Raw genomic sequence first — 18621 nt, 5'->3', positions numbered from 1 at the left:
TAACAGTGCCTGTGCCACATATTGTTGTCCATACCTTGGGAAGAGGGGTGACCAGAATGAGTTAGACAGCCCAGAGCACACTTCCAGTCAGCACAGAGCTGCACCTGGATAAACGGCAGCTCAGGGACCAGGTTGCATGAATTATTTTAGCAATAGCAATTGTCTGCTTTTTCAGCATCCTTTTTTCCTTCCTTCAGGAGCAGACAGGGAAATTGCTCATGCACACACAAAGGAAATGGAGACTCCAGCAGAAAACATTGGATCTACAGTGCATGCTCAAATTCATCATACAATTACCTACTGGAGGGAGGCTGTAGCATATCCCGTACAGCCTCCCAGCAGCACTAGGATGAGCTAGGAAGCCTGCCTATCTGCATAGGTCCTCAGACACACAATGTGTCAAACTTCTACCACAGCTGTTTGTGCTTTGGCAGGGAGAGTATTTGGGGAAGACCAAGAAGAGAAAATCTTAACACAAACATACTGGAAAATGCAGTAAAACGAGAGGTGTGAGTTGTATATCCAAACAAGCTCATCAGTTCTGAAGTCAACATGACGTGAGCTTCGTTGTCTGCCTACAGAAAAAACTACTACCGAGTGGGTTCCGTGTCAGGTCAGCAACTTCCAATTCATTTTAGCTCTATATACGACAAATCATTCCAGCCTAATTACAGGATTGATTGTGAATTGAGCAATAACTACACCACAGTTTTTATCCAGTCAATGCTGGACTTCAACTAAGCTAGAAGACAACTGCAGAACTATGTCCTTCCTAAAACATAGTAGAAGTTCAACCACACAGAAACAGCCAAATGAAGATAGTTTCTGAGTCTCAGAATTTAAGGAAACGTATTTTTTCCTGTTTCTCACAGAAACAATTCCCAAACTACTACAATAAAATGAAATAGATTATTTGATTAACCTTTTTTCTATGTCAGCATTTCAAGCAGGTAATGTTCCCATCCGGCACAGGCAGTTCAGGGCTGGACCACTAAATTTAACAGACTAGCTCCAGGGCGATGTAGCCTAGCCCTTCTAGAGCCAAGCAAAAGTGTATTGGGAGGCAAGTCAGGAAAGGAGTTGAACAAAGAAGAGGAAGAGTCTCATATTTCTCCAGCTGCAGGAATTAAGAGAAATGGCAGCAGAAAGTTGTGGTTACGCCAAGACAGGCTCTAGCAGCCAGGTCAGTATCTGGCTGTGATTTTAAAAGTGCATGAACCACTGCAGCTATGCAGCACCAAAAATCATCATAAGTATCTGTTTGCTAAAATAATACATGGATTTCTTTCACACCAAAGCTATGTGTTGCAGCAGCAAGACTATAGTGTTGCAGCAGCGTTGCTCATGCCGATACAAGTAGCTTAATTCTCCTGAACACATGGATTGGTGAAAGGAAACTTCTACATTATTTATCCATTCCCCAATCAAAAGGGATGGAAAGATTGCCTAGGACATACAATGGCGGACTACCGTGCATTTCCACAGGTACCAGTGTGCATTTGTCTCTTGCTTTCCCATGTGTGACAAATTCTCGGTTTCTTCAACGGTAAGGCCATCTTGGATTTGATCTCACCTTTGGCAGGACACAGACATTACTGTAAAGTTGTAAAATCAGAATCTGTTTAGACATGCATTATACTGCAGCATCTAACAGGAAGCCTTTGCCTTTCACTGCTCAGTTCATCTCAAACTCAGGATCAACCCCTTCGCGTGTTTTGATCAGGGGTGACATCTTCAAAGAGCAAAGCAAACTTAGAAATTTTGGGATTTCACTTAATTTTGGGTATTCACTCAATACAAGAATGAAATGCAGTCAGCCTGAAAAAATGCCTCATCATAGGCAGACATCTTAGAAAGGTTCTTAAAGGGCTATTTTCCCCACTTGCCACAGCAATACTGTAGTGCTTGCAATTGCTAACTTTTCTACTAGGATGAAAGCAAGAAAAGGATTCTTCTCAAATTAATAGGGTGTCAGCAAGCCCTAAGATCAACATTTATTTCTTCAATACTATGCTCATCAGCAGGAAAGAACGGCACACGTCTTCTCTCCCCGGCATCCTCAGCATCCCTGTGAGGGTTAAGATTCCAGGTAGTTTAGAAAAACAGTTCACTCAAGGAAATTTTGCTTGGCCAAAGGTCAGTAGTCCATTTAGTCATGTGCTCTCTTCTAAGTACCTGCTGTAAAAGAGATACATGGGCTCAGAAATCTCCTGCAGATTTTACTGAGTGCTGGTGCAACTCCCCCAGGGTTTCCGAAAGCATAATGGAGGCTGCTCTGTCTGCTGACAAGCACAGTAAAAAGAAATATATAATAGGTAATACAAGATTCAATATTATTTCTTGTGTACATCACACTACATTACAGATATTTTTTTCTGAAGGAGAGGTCACTAGAAAATAGGCTAGGACTCTTAAAAAAAATGTGCATTTTATTCTTTTTTGCAAAGCAGTTTGGAAGTGGAGCACTAGTTTTGCCAAGAGCAATTGCTGTGCATTAATATTAAACATGATCTAATGAAGGCAGAAGTCGTTTTGGGAAAACATTAAGAACAGCACAAGCATCTCCTGAATTATAAGTTTATGGCTGAGAGAAACAGTACAATGAAAATATAGGCATTTCTCCTGTCGAGGTTTTGTTCCATGACCTGGAAAAGGGGAAAAGGACAGGGAAAAGAGGAAAAACAACAGTCCCTCATGGAAAGTATACTTCAACACAACCCACCCTCAAAAAAACCCACAAACCAAAACTGTAAAATGGATCCAAGCAAGCAGTCTTTATTGTAATTAACAGGAAAGCCACAAAGCTGGAATAAAATGTAATTGGGGGGGGAGGAGGGGGGGAAAGGAAGAAAACTGTTTCCATACATAAAAACAAAAGTATCAGTCCAAATAAGTGCAGCATTTGTTGCAGTTCAAAATGCTGCTTTCTTTCTGGCATATATATGAAGGATGCACCAATTAGGGAACATGTGAATCATCCGATCGATGTACAAGACAGAACAAAATAAAAAATCGGCATCATTCCCAAAGTCCTTAAAAGGGCATTTCTTAACATTTGTCTGGGTGGCTAGAATAACAAACTAATCTTCTCTACTGAAAGTCAGACTGCCCCAACAAGGCACGAAAAGACCTCAGCTGTGCAGCTCATAACTAGCAAAAGCAGATTCATATTAAAAAAAAATTGTTGATGCTCTTGCTGTAAATCTGTCTCTATTTACATGTTGCAGCCTGCACCTTGTGTCATCCTTCAAGGCCTTATACAAATAAACATAAGGAGGCATTTTTGAGAGTGCATTGACCCAAGGTACCTGACAGTGAGTGCTTGGAATCACATCCTTGCCAGCTGGCTGCAACAGAAAATGTAATGATTCAGCAGTTTAATGGATCTTGAGTTTGGCAACAGTCCCCTTGTAAACATCTCTGGGGAAATAAAATAATACAGGCCCAAGACTCTGGCAGGTTCTATAATTGTTTGCTTCTGGCACAAATCCAGGCTCAGCACAAGCTCTAACTTAAGGCAAATATGGCTGTACAACGCTCTGACTCTCCAAGCAGGCTCTATTCAAAGCCCAAGGGTAGAATTAACTTATAGCTTGTCTGACGGGGAGACAAAGATACCAGGAAAGCATTCAGCTGAAAAAAAGTCCTTAAATATTAAACTGCCTAAATCAATAGTGCTCAGTTTCACCGGAAAAGTCCTTTCTCTCGACTTTTTTTTTTTTAACCACAGAAGAGAAGGTGAAGTTTGTTCGAAGTTGAAATATGGCAGGTTATAAACATCTGCCTTTGTTATTAAAATAAAAAAAAATTGCTAACAAACTGTGAGAAAAAAGAAGTTTGAAAAAGAGGCAACAAAGGAAGCTGTCACAGCCACTATGCGATAATTTTCTATTATCTTACAAGTCTTCTAGCAAAATACTCACCGGAAAGCCAGAAAATGAAAGATGAGTTCCCAGCTCAGAGGCTCAGATGTTAGGATCTCTCAGCTGTTTTATGAAAATAAAATCCTGATTCTTAGCACTTTGACTTCCACTTTGGCCTTCTGTTCTGAACTTCCCCCAAAATTTATACGCACTAACAATACATAGATTTACATTGGAAGTAACATAACAAAGTGGGAAAAACCCAGTAGGACCTTTTCATTGGCTCTACGCCCATGCAGTGCCACCAGAGAGGGGGGCCGCCCCGCAAGCCTCTACACACGCATTCAATGAAGCAGCCACCCCTCCTTCCACAACATGGTGTGTGGTCCCTTTATTTCCTCTGCTCACAAGTGAGATGAATTTTAAAAGCTATACTTCATGGGCAAGGACTTTGACAAAAGGCCACAATATATACAGAGAAACACAAAAGCGAAACTTGGGTAGGTTGTATTTCATTTTTTATTTTCAGACTGCTTGTAGTTTGATCTGCCATCTACATATATTTATATCTAGGAATTTTTTTTTTTATCTTATCAAAAACAGTAATGGCATTCACTGACTTTTCTGAATTTCCAACGGAAGGTTCTTAAGTACCGAAAACCTTTTCTATTTTAGAGATCCACAAGAGGAACTCATGGTATTAGCCTTCTATAAGTACAAACTGGAAGAAACAAAAAAGTATCAAGTCACAAGTGCAGCTGTGTTTTGTTGTTTAGGCTTTGTCAATCACTTCTCATACCATGCAAGAGAAGGTATGCGGGGACTCCTATATCCACTAAGTTCCTCAAACAGGCGCTATCAAACACAAGAATTAAAATGAAGTTACTCACCCTTAAAAAAATTTTAGCTACTATCTCCCTCAAAACTGGAAGTGTTATCTCTAATGCAAACACTTCCAATATTTCTCTAGTAAAAGCACTTTCTTTTAATTTGGATACAGACTAGAGAGCCAAAACATGCAGACACTTACAACCATGGATAGCACTTGAACATGTTCTTGTTCATTATTTAGTGCACTGCCTCCCGACTCTCTCCACCACCAAACAGGTATCCTGAGAGATCCCCAAAAGCCTTTTTTCGTTCTGCCTCCAAAATCAATTATTATGCTTGTTCATTTGCCTAGATTCCTGGATAGCTACTCAACAGAAATTTGGAGCTTACAAGAATATTTCATGGCAGGTTTACTAGAGCGTATTAGCATGGAAAGATACTAAAAGAGCAGGCTGAATGCTGTGTTGCTGTTAAAGCTTCTTCTATGGAAACATAAAAAAAAATAAAAATGACCTTTTGTAATTTCTCATAACATGTTTATCACATTAGTTATCACAGTGATAAGTACAATGACAAGCCAAGACTCCAGTAGCTTCTGAAATCTAAGTGTAGGCAAGTTTTCATAATCCTCATTGAACATGCATTAATTTCTTAAAAGGGCATTTAACACTTGCACATCAATTAAAACCTAAAACCTTTAAAATTTATTAAACACTACTAAAATTCAGTAAATAACTTAAAAGCAGCAATCAGTTCTCTTCAGCCCCAGTTTTATTTCCAGTTCTGCTGCAGCAAATAAACTGAGGAAACTAATACGAACGATGAACTATGAAGACAGAAATGAAAATACTTCGGAGAGTTGAAGCCCCATCCTTCGTACTCTACTGGGCATACGATACAAAAGAAAAGGAGAGCGCAATGAAGATTTGGTTACAGCATTTTTGAACAGTAAAAGTTTCGCATCGTGCCGTTAAAGCATCACTCTATAAAAAGGTACCGCCATCGGGAGAAGCTTTAACGTGTAAATATTAGATTCCAATCCATATTGTTGTCCACAGGCAGGCAGAGCCGAACTGGCGGCACTGCACAGCCCCTGGAATCGACAAACTGCACAGCTTTTCCAGCTACCCAGCTGGTGTGTCGACAGCTCCATTTAATATTCTTGTCTAGTGATACAGCAAAGACCTCTCATGCCTATTTTTAAATGCACATTTTTAATATTCAATATAATGTTACTCTTTAACAAACTCTTTACTCCCTGCTTCTTTTATGAAGCTTCCCGTGGTCTTTAAAGGGATTGTTAACCAAAGAATGGATCACACTCTTTCTGCATGAGCAGATTCAGAAACACTCCATTAAACCTTTCAGTATTTAATATAAAGAGTAATCTCTCACCTCTGAGGAGATAAGCCAGTTGCTGAGTGATTAACTCTGGTGCCTCTTGAAGAATCTCTTTTACTACTAAAGAGGAAGAAGATGCTTGTAACTCCAGGCTGCCGTCACATTGCTCATCTGGATTGATGACTTTGACAACAGCCGATTCCAAACTTTTATCCTCACTATCAAGCAAATTCAAAAATTATATATATTTTTCTTTCTAGCTGCTTAGACAACCCAGTAAAACAGTGCAAAAATTTTTTTTTTAACTCTGGACTATAACACTATTGTTATTGCTACTTGAAGTCTGTTACAAAGCCAAAGAATGTCACAATGAAGTCCTAAAACTGTAATTTTTTTAATAAAGTGTTGACAGTGGTTTTATTGCTTGACACATCACTAAGTACTAAGACTTAAATGTTTACATTTCCATTATCAAAATTGTTAAAAATTAATAATTTGAAAAAAATATTTCTACATGCACTGAAAACATCACTCTTCATATAAGGGAGATTTGGGATTTTGCCCATTGAATATTTTGAAAGATCTTACAAAAGATTTTTTTTTTTTGCATTTAGACACTTTAAGTTTCTGCTTAAAATAGCAATAACAAAGCCAAACTATATTTAATGATATAAAATGCTGATTATAATTCTTTAGAAGGAAGAAACACAGGAAGGGACAATAATAAACAAAAAGCGAATCTTATGGATAATTTTTACTTTCAAAAAGTGAATCATGTACTGAGCTGACTGCAGTTAAAGAATCAATAGCTATGAGATTTACGCGTATTTCTCATTCCAGATTTTCCCTACTTTTACTCTAATCTACAAACCCCTCAGAGTAGATGGGGCCATAGCACAACAGGATGTTTCTTATCTTAAATGAAGTTCTAAAGAGCGTTGGAAGTAAACAGCATCCTTCACTCTGGGCAAGACAGGCAGACCACTGTAAAGAGGCTCCCTGTAAAAGATTCACTATGGGCTTGTAAATATTCCCTCTTAAGGATGGGTATGTGGGCTACGGTCTTCCACAGAGCAACTCTGAGCCTCTGGCACTGAGAACATTTTGAGAAAAATGCTGTTGTTTGTAAGGACTGCAATAATCTAGCAGCCATCCTAACAGCACATACGCAAGCGTGCTGGCCATCTCCCAATCAATGTGAGAGTCTTCATGCCTTTATAGTGAAAGCTAACAAAGAAGCAGGAGAAAAATCTGATCTTTTATTTACTGCTCACAGGAAACTTCCAGACTATTTAAACCAAATTAAAATATCTAATCTAAGTTGTGAAAATACAAGATCCTTAAAAAAGGGAGTTCCAGTAAAAGTGATGGAAAAATGACTATTTAGTTTGTTACATTTATTGGACATAATGGGAGACAAAATATATTTTAAATTCCTTTTTTTTTTGCCTGTGTTAACATAGCAATACCAATATTAATGCAAAAAAAATGTAAAACATAATTTTTAAAACAGCTCAAACCCGCATAAGCCATCTTGTTGTACATACAATGCAATACCTTGTCAGCATGTTGCTGTTTACAAGTGTTAAAGACAATTTCCCTTCAGCATTCAGCTGGTGCAAATTGATTTCATCTCGGAAGATATGGAATGACTCCGGGATATTCAGCTCCTCCAATATAAATCTTGTCTCTGTGAAGAAGCTAAAATCTCTTCTTGGTATGTTCAACACGGGTAAGCAAAGAACGTCAGGAGGACTGACCTGTAATGTAGGTGTACATTGGTCAGAGTTGCATGAAGTAAGACCTGTTTTTTATTAGGAAGATGTTTTAATAGAGTGAGCAATTAGAAACAGTCTGAATTTTCTGTTTGTTTTTTCCCCTTTTACTTCATTTTTTAAAAAACATCTTTTGCTTTTTTTTCTTGTTCTTCTGTCTCTGTTTGCCTCCTACAGAAATCACCGGGAAAACTAGGAAGGAAAAAGGAGAAAGCATGATGTACAGGGGTGATATTTTGCTGCTATTGAATAAGCCACCTAATACCCACTCACTAATTTTTGTATGGAAAGACATGTAGATTTTTTCTATTTAAAAACCTCACCTCTGATTATAACAAATTCATTGTCCAGAATAATGTTTTTACAGTATGTTTTAATTGACTTAACAATAAGATGTCTGTAACAACCTGGAACAAATGAGTTAAGACCACTCGGTCCATTTTTTCCATTACCTTGTCTAGAAAGTAGGCATAGGCCAGAGTAGAAATGAGCGAATCCAAATCACAGGATTTATTCCCAAGAACAACATGGACTTTCTCCAGGCGTTTGCTCCTGTTCTGTAAGACATTAGAAGACAATTGCAATGAGTGACAATGATGAGCAAAAACAAAGCCCAGTCACCCAGACACTTCAAAAGACAAGTTAAGTATCAGGCGTTGTCCTCAGTTGTCACACTTTTCGCCATTGGCTGAAGGAATGCACTTACTGTGGGATCAGACATGTCTCCTTGGCTTCATAGCTCCCAAGAAAGGCAAGAAATCTGGGTTTCATCAGAGACCCCGGTTTAGAACCCAAACAAGATCTAACCTGACAGAAGTCCCTCTAGCAGCAAAGTAACAGATAAGCAGCTTCATGTACATGTGGAAAAAGCTTCTGAAAACACCTCACAAATCTAATAAGAAAAGCAGTGCCAAATAGCATGGAAATACACACAGCAAACTATACATAGCAAGTTGTCATTTTAATTTTCCCTCTTCTCTTCGCTCCACTGAAATCAGTAACTAGATAAAGTGGCTTTCACCCTGACTCTTCAGAAGCTGAACGTGCCCGGTGAAGCACTGAGGTCTTTCAGTCATTCTCACTTGCAAAGGGAACCGAGTCTGCTCTGTATTTAATAAAATTAGGAGCCTTCCAAACATGAGGAAAAGAAAAGACAGACCAACTGTGTGAAAGCAAAATATTGCAGGGAAGTGTCTACCTTCTTCATAATTGCACACACAAAATGTAAGGTGATGTTTTTCTCTTGTGCACATCATTAATGTTAAGCTAGCTGCACAGAAACATTCCAGTTTATTTTCTTTTAATGAGCTATGCTTCTTAATTTGAGAAACATATCTGACTGACACTAAGGTAGATGTTTAAGAACCAAATATATGCAATTAGACACTTTTGTTGTTGTTGTCGTATACAGGCTGATGTACTTTTTGTTATTTTGAATTAGGATTCTGGATATAAAATAAAATTTTAATCTCTCAACAGAAGTATATAATTAGTATATTATCCTCAATAATTATAAACGTGCAATTTGTTTCAACTAACCTTTTTTCTCTGTGTCTAATCTTACCTCTGTCTGGATATAAGGAAGAAACTTAGTTCTCTTTGCCTTATATGGAACACAGCCATCAAAACACCTTTGGGTAATAAAACCAGGACACCTATTCTCCATTCGCTGTGTATTGGGAAAGACGGACAGCTTTCTGTAGAGTACAGTGACTGGAACAGATATGTTAACTTAAGCTGGAGACCTTCACCAGCAATAAACTGTCTCCATTTTCCTCTTTTCAATACATTTTTTGCCATATTGTTCTTCTGCAGCATACATTTCTGATTGATCTGCCACCCTAAAGAATGAAAATAAAGTTCATGAGCTCATCCTTTTTTAGTACTATTCAGTGTATAGAAGCCTTTTTCTTTAGTTCATCGTAACTGCATAGCAAATGACTCAACCCTGAAAAAGAAGGAAACTGAATGAACTGATAAATTGATTATTAAATCTACAAAGTCACCCACCTCTAGGGGGGTGCAAACAACAATATAAAAAATATCAAGCCATCTGATGCTGTTCTATATCTACATATTCTGTACCTATAAAACAATTTGCTTCCTGTTGCTCATATTCCACAAAACACTATCCCATATAGAACTAGCAAGGATCCCCAACAGTCATCTGAGTTTCAGTGATGAATGTCAGACCTATTCATGTCATCAGGTACATGAGTTTTCTTTTGAAAAATTAAGAAGTTTTTTGTGTTGTCTTTAGAATTCATTCTCTCCGGACTAAAATCTGTCCATGTTAGCAGATCTAGCCTTGTTACACAGGCATATTGCAGTTCTAAAATCTGTAGAAAATCATGTGGGAAGAGAACTACCAAAGATGGAAAACCCTCTTTGTCTTAACAGCTGTTTAAAAGGAAATGAAGAATTCACATTTTAAAAAAAAAAAACAAACAAACAACGCAACATCTTTCACTCATTTGTATATGCCATCATGCTCCACTTCTTTATCACATCTTCAGGAATGGAGACAGAATTATTACACAAAAAGTGAAGAATTCCAAGGCTGAAAGTTTCTGAACGCTACACTTGACTTCTGAAGACATGAAAAAAGCACGGCTATAAAGAGCAGAATACAAAGAGAACACAGAGGAGCAAGAAAGCTCTGGGGACCATCTCTTTGTAATCCAAGCAGGTCAACTAGCCATCTGAGGACTGATTTTTTAACTCCAGTGCACCAGAATTTCATCAACACATATGAGCCAGAACAGACTGTGGAAGGACAGGCCACCTCCTTGGACTGTTCTCGAGAGCTTAACAAGAACTCCGAAATGGAGCTTATTAAGCTGGGTTTTTAATATGACAGTAAGCAGACTAACAGTGAGAGGGTGTATTTCTTGGTCAGGCTGTTAACATACTACCCCTCCAAATGACTGCTGGTTTCTTCCAGAACATTTCTGCCTAAGACAAACATGCAGTCAAGGTAACCTACTAGCTACTGCCAACTCTTTTGCAAAGGAAAGGGAATGAAAAACAAATTTCTGAAAGTGTTCGGGCATTTCTGTGCACGCTGCCTTTCTCTGGTCACTCCAGAGAGGATATATTTTTATTTCATCCACTACAATTGGTAGTTTTTATGACTCTACCTCTCCCTGAGTAAGAATCTGTTCATTTGCACACAACTACCCCATTTCACTCCCTAATCTCTCATTTGTGACTTTTAGCAAAGTGTTTTTGTGATGGGGTTTTTCTAACAAAATATGACAGCTATTCTACTAATGTTAAAATACAAAGACAACCCGTAAGCTGTCTTAAAAATTAATTCAAGTTTCTATTTCACAGATTTCAAGGCCAAAATTGGCCAGAACAAACAGCAAAGACAGTCTGTGTTTTACATTCTGATGATGTAAGACACAGTGACGAGACAGAAAAGAAGAATCTTTTTCATTAAAAAAAGTGTGAAAGCATGATTTTTGAAGAGGTACCTTCCACTACCAAATCATGTATTACCAAACTAATTATTAATAATAAAATAAATTTATATCAATAAAGTTGTAGAGTACATTTGGACAGTTAATTCTTCCTGTAATTCTGGAAACTCATGAAGGGGCAAAATATCACAAAAACAACCTAAAATGTGGCTCTTAATTTTACTAAAAAAACCCCAAGAAGATATTTGGTATTATTTTCCTAAATGAAATCCTCCACTTTCTGAACAAATATTCTTATCCACGTAACTAATCTGTTCTCCCAAAGACAAGTTGAATTCGATGATCCTTATGGGTCCCTTCCAATTCCAGATATTCTATGATTCTATGATAAGTTTCTAGAAAACAGCATAAATTTGATATAGATAGAAATAGATCATGCTTGCAGACAATCTGCACCAGCCACAGTTAGAAGTCCCATCCTAGTATTTGCATTCACATAGTATGTGCTGTCCCATTAGAGGAGAAGTTAACAGGAAGATTAGAACCATTGAGCTAAGCAGCAACTCCCCTAACCACACGGATGTAACTCCAAACCATAGATCAGAAGTTATGGTGCGAGAGCTGCCATCTGCAAAACTGACCAGCCAAGGACATCTACAGGGGAGCGCATGTATCCCTGACACAGCTCAGTACATTAATACTGCATTATTTACCTTCCCAGTCCCCAGCGATAACCACTGAAATAATTCAGCGACACATAAATATCACACGTGCATAACCTATTCGCATGGACAGTATTTTCTACTCCAAGCATCTTTATTATTTGAACTGGGTATTTATCTGATGCCAGAATCACAGACAATGTATTTATATTTTAATAGATTACTCAAGACAGCTAGGTAGCATCTCCCCCGTTCTAGTTTAACACAGGAAACCTTCTTGTACCAATAACACAGATACTTTATCAAAGGCTTAGCAATGACCACAGTGTTATACAAGTGAAAGCAGGTTAAATACTGTGTTTTCATGTGCTGGACAGACAATTTGAGATCTGTGCATTGGGTAAAAGATCAACCCTGCCAAACTGCAGTGATAAAAAATTGAATGCTACTGCAAGCATTCATCTTAGCACAAAAGGGTGCCATCTACTAATTCTACCATAGGACTATGAAAGCAACATTTTTCACCTTCAATCTGATTTGCAGCATCTTAGAAGTTGTAGAAGCAGGTACTTTCAGCATGACATCACTTCCTCAGATAATCATTACTGGCAAAAAGAAAACACCATCCATGGATAAAAATCATGAGATACTCCTTCAGGAACAACCAGGTCTCGTAGCCTATAACCACAGCTTACTACAACTTTCAAAGCAATCAAAAGCTAGCAAGAAGGAGGGTACCAACAGATCTGAAGTTATGTTAAAAGGAATAACTGAATAAATTGTTAAAAAACGATATTCATAATGATTAAAATGATATTTTAAGATCAATGGAACCCTCAAAACAACCTTTGTTTTCATCTTCCAGGGTTTAAATCTGAACTTATCCATAATAATATAAAGAGAACACTGCACACAACAAGCGTCCCCTGCGACATGCTGCTTTTTTTGTATGTTTGGAACAAAAGTACGCTACCCCTCTCAGTTCTCACATCAGATAATGGTTTTCAAAGAGCATATAAAAGAAATGGCATTCTCTAGCTCAGGTGACATCTTCAGCTCTGACAGACTTATGTGGAATGTTTCCTCTGTTAAGTTGGTACCACCACTTCTGAGGCTGGGGGAAGTGTCTCCTCCGCTTCTATGGCTGCTCATGGTTCAGAAACCAACAAGAAACCAGAATGAGCTACTGCCTGTTGTTGTGACTTGATTTCTTACTTGTTTTTTTCTAGAAGATCAAGGCACAAGGTAGACCTTCCACTGACAGTCCTCACATGCTGTTTTAAAGATCAGTGATACCTTTTTTTTCACCTTTCCTAATCTCCATTCTTCTATTCGCTAACCACAATTTTATTCTCTTCTCCTTCCCCTCTTGCAGGTCCAAGATACATGATTCCACCAGCATTTCCTCTCCCCATGTGTAGCTCCCTGAATGGCTTTTTAGTGTCTTACCACTGCTCATTAATAATAACCTTCCAGAAGGTATACTCTCCGTAAAAGCAACCCTGAAGTATGCCCTCCCAGAGCCATCCAAGCTTATTGTTGATCTTGTAGATCTGAGACCGCTTCCTCTTCCATCATCTCAGATACAACTAGTTTGCACAGTCTACTGCTTGCTAATCGGCCTGCTAGGAGAAAAGCAGGCACATGGATGTGAGGCTTCCTCTTCCAGGTCTTTCCAAGCAAGGACCCCAGCAGAGAAGCCCACAATCAGGAAGATGAAGCTTTAGAGCCATAAACTCTGTGAGACTTAGATGCAATAAGACTGAAATGTGATTAACTCCTGCAGCTACCAGAGCTAAACCTGACAGGAATCATGAACCTTCAATATCTCTAAGAATTAAAAAATTTAAAAGGTTGATGATGAAACTGGAACTCATAAATTAAACTACGTAAGAGACCACTGATCTCTCTTAGTGCTGACAGATTTTTGTTTAGCTAGATTAAAGGTAAGTTGTAAAATGCATAAACACTGGATGCCTGGGATAAAATGAATTAAAGAAATGATGTGTCATTCTCAAAGTCAGGATAACTCAATTCAGATCAGACCTGCACAGATCAACATGCACTCATCATACTCAAAAAAGAGATTTATAAACATTAAGCTACTTCTGCAATCTAGTAAGAGATCTCTTCTGATACTTACGGTGAAGAAACTCTCTTATCTGCCCAGTTTTGTTGTCTTTAATCACATAAAAGCATTAGTATGGCAACTGTATCTTTATGCAACCGCAGTCAAAAATACCTTTTATTTGTTCTCACCTGCATCAAACAGCTGATTCATTCGAACATACTGCATATACTGGCAATCAGGTTTGCAAAAACTTTGGCTAGGACATATTACTACCGTGATTCATCGAATTACAATATCCCAGTCAAAAATGACATTGTCTCTTCCTTTTTACTTCTGTTAATACAGAAGCTGAAATGATCTTGCAAGATAAGAAATACTGAAGACTTCTTCTAGTACAAACAGGAACCCCTACAAAACGCTACCTGTCTCAAGGCAAATTTTTTGTTCTTTTTCCTCTCCTTCATACACCCACCCACACCCCCCCCCAACACACCCCGCCCCACACACACCCTCTCACACACACACCCCACACACACCCACATCTCCCCCACACACTCCCCACCCCCCCACACACACCAACACACCCCCCCAGAAACCCCCCACACACACCCTCACACACACACCCAGCCCACACAGCCCACGCAGCCACACACAGCCTTGCTTTCTGAGCCACTATTTTTTTTTTGCCTCAAATCTCACTGGATCTTCCGTCCTTCAACTGCAATGAAATCACTGCATTTTGCTGCATGCGATGGGACAGTCCTTGATAGCAATTCTTTGAAGGAAGGAGCTACATGGCTCAACAGAAGCATATTAATAAAGAAGAAGCTGCAGAGTCACATAATAATACACTGTCAGATACAACGCTGAAAGCTTTTCCAATCCCGTGGCTGAAGCACAAACAAGGGAGCACCGCTGCACAGACATATTTAGCTTTCCTGGGGATGCATGGGGAAAAAGCCTAACTACCTGGACAGGAAAAGATAGTAATAAATATTGCAACTGAGATTTTAAGTCATTTACTTACATGAGAGAGGATTTTTTTACCTACTCAGTAGCTTTGGAATTGTACCTCCAACCCAGAGGTACAATTTATTGAGCAGTCATTTTGGAGTACATCCTGCATTTGCCTTATAGTATCAGGCAGTATTATACTTCCATTGGCCTGAGGGCTTTTAAGTTGATTATCCTTCTCTGTTGTCAAAGAAATGGCTTTAAGCCACGGCAAAGTTAATTTAATATTTTATGCAAAATTCAAGTTAGTTTAATATTTCATAAGTCTTTTCACAAGAAAGCTTTATACTGGCCTGGGAAAAAAAAATGGTCTCTTATCCTGGTAAGTCTTTGTTTTCTCTTATTTTTGAGGACAGAAGAAAAACTATTATATTTCTCTGCCCCTGCAGTATCGTATTTACCATGTACAATATATAATATATATTGTAGTTTACTGTAATAGTTGTAAAATACATGGTTACATAGTGGGTTCTTCCCTAAAGAACATAATTTCATAGAGAAAATTTCAAGTGTGCCATATTTTAATCATTACCTGTTGGATCTATATTGTACAATGTTGCTTTACTTATGGATCTTAAAAAAAGCTTTTACAGCAAACATCAATCCCACTAGCAGAATAAAATGTAATAAAACAAAAGGGCAATTTTCTAAATGCACACCATCTGCTTTTGTATGGGAGACACAGCCTTACAAAAAAGATAAACAAAAGTGGAAGGGTCATAAAAATTCAATGTCGCCCGCAGAAATGGTTGGATAGGCATAAAATATCCCCTGATATTTTGTGTTGAGTAAGACCTGATGACAAAAGACTATGACTAGTCTATAACAAAGACTACGAAAACGTTTTCACACCTTAGTTGTCATGCATATAGAACTTACCTGGGGCCTTACTGATACATATATTTTACCCGGTATAACCGGCACCTCCCCCTCTGATGGTGACTGCGTTTCCCAGAGGAGGTTGAACATAGCCTTGTTGAACAAGCATTATTGGTCTTCTGAAGTTAATACTTTAAAAGCCATATTTAAGAGTCAAGAGCTTGCTAAAGAGAGTTTTATTTAAAACTGCCATTTCCCAAAATCGCACTGTTCCATAGCAGCACACTGATCCTTCAAAATTAATAATGGAAATGAGGCAGGTTAACTATCTAGCATGCCAGTCAGGCAAGGAAGTCCTGTCCTAGATTATTCCTGGAATTTCCACAAGACAGGAGCTCTCTTTTCCAGTCATTACTAATCAAGAATTGGCACGGTCAGTTATTGCTGCTGAGAATTCAGTTCAGTATTTCTGCATTAACAACAGGCTCTGATCTGGCATTCTGCAGACAGACAAACTTCACACTGTTCAAGAAAGAATTCCTACCAATTGCAAACATCTACTCTTTTTTCACTTCTAACTAATTTTACAGAATATAACTGCATGCAAGTCTGCTCTGCCTGTTCTTGAAATACCTTCCCTCTAACTTATCACATCTATTTATTCACATTGCAAAAAATAAAAATGAGCAATGATTTCTACATGCAATTTTCATTTGAAAAAGAATAGTTGGAGTAATCAAATAATGCAGAGATACCATTTAAATATCAAAAGCACCACCACAGAATTAAAAGCATCAATGAAAATCTTGTTGGGTCCTTTTAAAATTAGATTTATTCCATCAATTGGTTTGGCATTGATTTTCCACCACGTTTTATAAGCTTTACATGTTCACACTCTTGCTTCTCCAAATTTTTGCCTTTAGGGCCAGCTTTTGAGACAGCACTTCTACTGGATCATGGGGTGTAAGTATACAGAATACTCAATAGTATCTGATTTTCAGAATGGGTCATACATGGAGTACACATACATGCCCATGTTCACACACATTTTGGAAGCATGACTTTGGCACCACATGTTTTGATCCCAATTTTGCTGTTACATCAAGATAAAACTTCCATTAAGTCAGACAGATATTAAATATTGTTTGTCTTAGGGAATTAAATAAACCTAAGTTTTTATGATACAAAATTAACAAAGTGAGGAGGGGAAAAACTTATTTAAATGACCTTAGGCTCAGTAAAGATATCACATTGCTCTTCCTGCCAAGACAAAACAGGATATACTCTCATATGGCTGAAAAAGGAAAATGTTCCCAGCAGGGTGATTATTTAAGCTTGAATCAGCAGTACTTCAACAGCCTGTCAATAGGATTCTCTGTCATCAAAGTTACTAAAGTAAAAATCAAAGTTCCGCTCTTCCTTTTATGCTGCATTAACTCATCTGTTGTTTAAATTAATGTGTTCTATGGAAGATTAGTGCTCTCACCTAATAACTGAGTATCAGCAATACAGCATACAGTAATTCAGCTCTGCAAAAGAACAAGTTATATTCCTATTCCAGATTACCTTTAGTGTCTAAAGCCAGTCACAGCGTACCTTTGAATTTTCAGCTCAAGTTACACTCCTCTTCCCTCTCCGTCCCCACTTTCCATCTAACATGCGAAGGTGAGGCTGGGATGCCTATCAGTCTACAGGACTTGATAGTATTCGTCTCTTTTAGGAATTGTTTGGCTTACTACAGGATCAAGGTGTCCCTTGAGATATTAAAAACAAATGAGTTAAAAGTAGGGAGTTTACCTGAGGAGCAGAGTGCCCCTGTCATATTAATTGTATCAGTTCTGTGGTGTGTCAGGAGTGACTGGTACCAATAATCCCCTACGTCACACGCTGCAAAAGTTGAATGAATTAGAGAAAGCAAAGAGGAAGTGTATTGGAGGAAAAAGGTGATTGTTTTTGCTGAATGCAAGGGAATTCAACTCAAATAATGCAGTTCATTCACCTGCCTCTGTCACAGACTTAACATCTGATCTCAGAGTGTCTGAGAAGCTTAGCTTCTTCTCTAAAATGGTGGAAGCAACTTTGCAACTGAGAATAAATTTACCAAGAGTTAGGAAGCACTTGAACACTGTGCTGTACAGGAGCCTCTGGAGTTGAGCTTCATGTCTCTTAAGTCAGTGTAGCCCTTAGGTGATATGCACCAAGCTGAACAGGAGACCATACCCTCAATTGAGCCAACAGCCCAGTAGAAATACCATTAGTGATCATAAAATGAGATTGAATTTTCTGTGTTTATATGGACAATTTTTTTTTCTTTCCTTTTTTTTTTGATTGTATCATCTTGCAATCTCAATGTCTCTTCTAAATTTTTATCAATGTGCTATAGATAATATTTGTGACTATATTGCACTCAAATACAAACATTATGCACAGCTACATTTTCACATTTTCATTTTGTTTCAGATCTTCTGTGTAAACTTCTGTCTCCTCTTCATCATTAACTATATTTTAAGTGATTCAAGACAAACAAGTAGTCCATGCTAACAATAAAATCATAGACACCATCTTCCCATCAGTGGCTTATCCTAAAAGGTATTACACACCTTCAGTTGAGAGAGAAAACTGTAGCTGGAAGAGATGATCAGGAGGCCGAATTCACTTTCAGTTTTGCCTTTCTTGTTCAACAGGTTTTTATCATACCATAATTCTAAAATGTCTTTGGCTTTTTACCCATTCTCTGGTAAGACTGCCTCAGAAAAGATGTAGGTTGTTTTTTTTTTTTTACTTTAATATTTCTTTTTCCACACTGAAAATCAGAAACCA

The 18621-nt window shown here is 38.1% G+C and overlaps 1 protein-coding gene across 3 annotated transcripts in view; it reads right to left on the bottom strand.

The window, feature by feature from the left end:
• Positions 1-8361, bottom strand: part of PRUNE2 (prune homolog 2 with BCH domain) — a 117711-nt gene extending 109350 nt beyond the window's left edge. For all 3 annotated transcript variants that reach the window (XM_075136510.1, XM_075136509.1, XM_075136511.1), the window contains exons 1-3: positions 8263-8361; positions 7593-7795; positions 6090-6253 (exon numbers count right to left, since the gene is read on the bottom strand). In XM_075136510.1, coding sequence (XP_074992611.1) covers positions 6090-6253; positions 7593-7603 — 175 coding nt within the window. In that variant the 5' untranslated portion in view covers positions 7604-7795; positions 8263-8361. The remainder of the gene's footprint in view (positions 1-6089; positions 6254-7592; positions 7796-8262) is intronic.
• Between the last annotated feature and the right edge of the window lie 10260 nt (positions 8362-18621).

The sequence above is a fragment of the Calonectris borealis genome, chromosome Z (genome assembly GCF_964195595.1).
Source record: "Calonectris borealis chromosome Z, bCalBor7.hap1.2, whole genome shotgun sequence".
NCBI classification, from domain to species: domain Eukaryota; kingdom Metazoa; phylum Chordata; class Aves; order Procellariiformes; family Procellariidae; genus Calonectris; species Calonectris borealis.
This window is presented reverse-complemented; position numbering and strand designations above follow the sequence as displayed.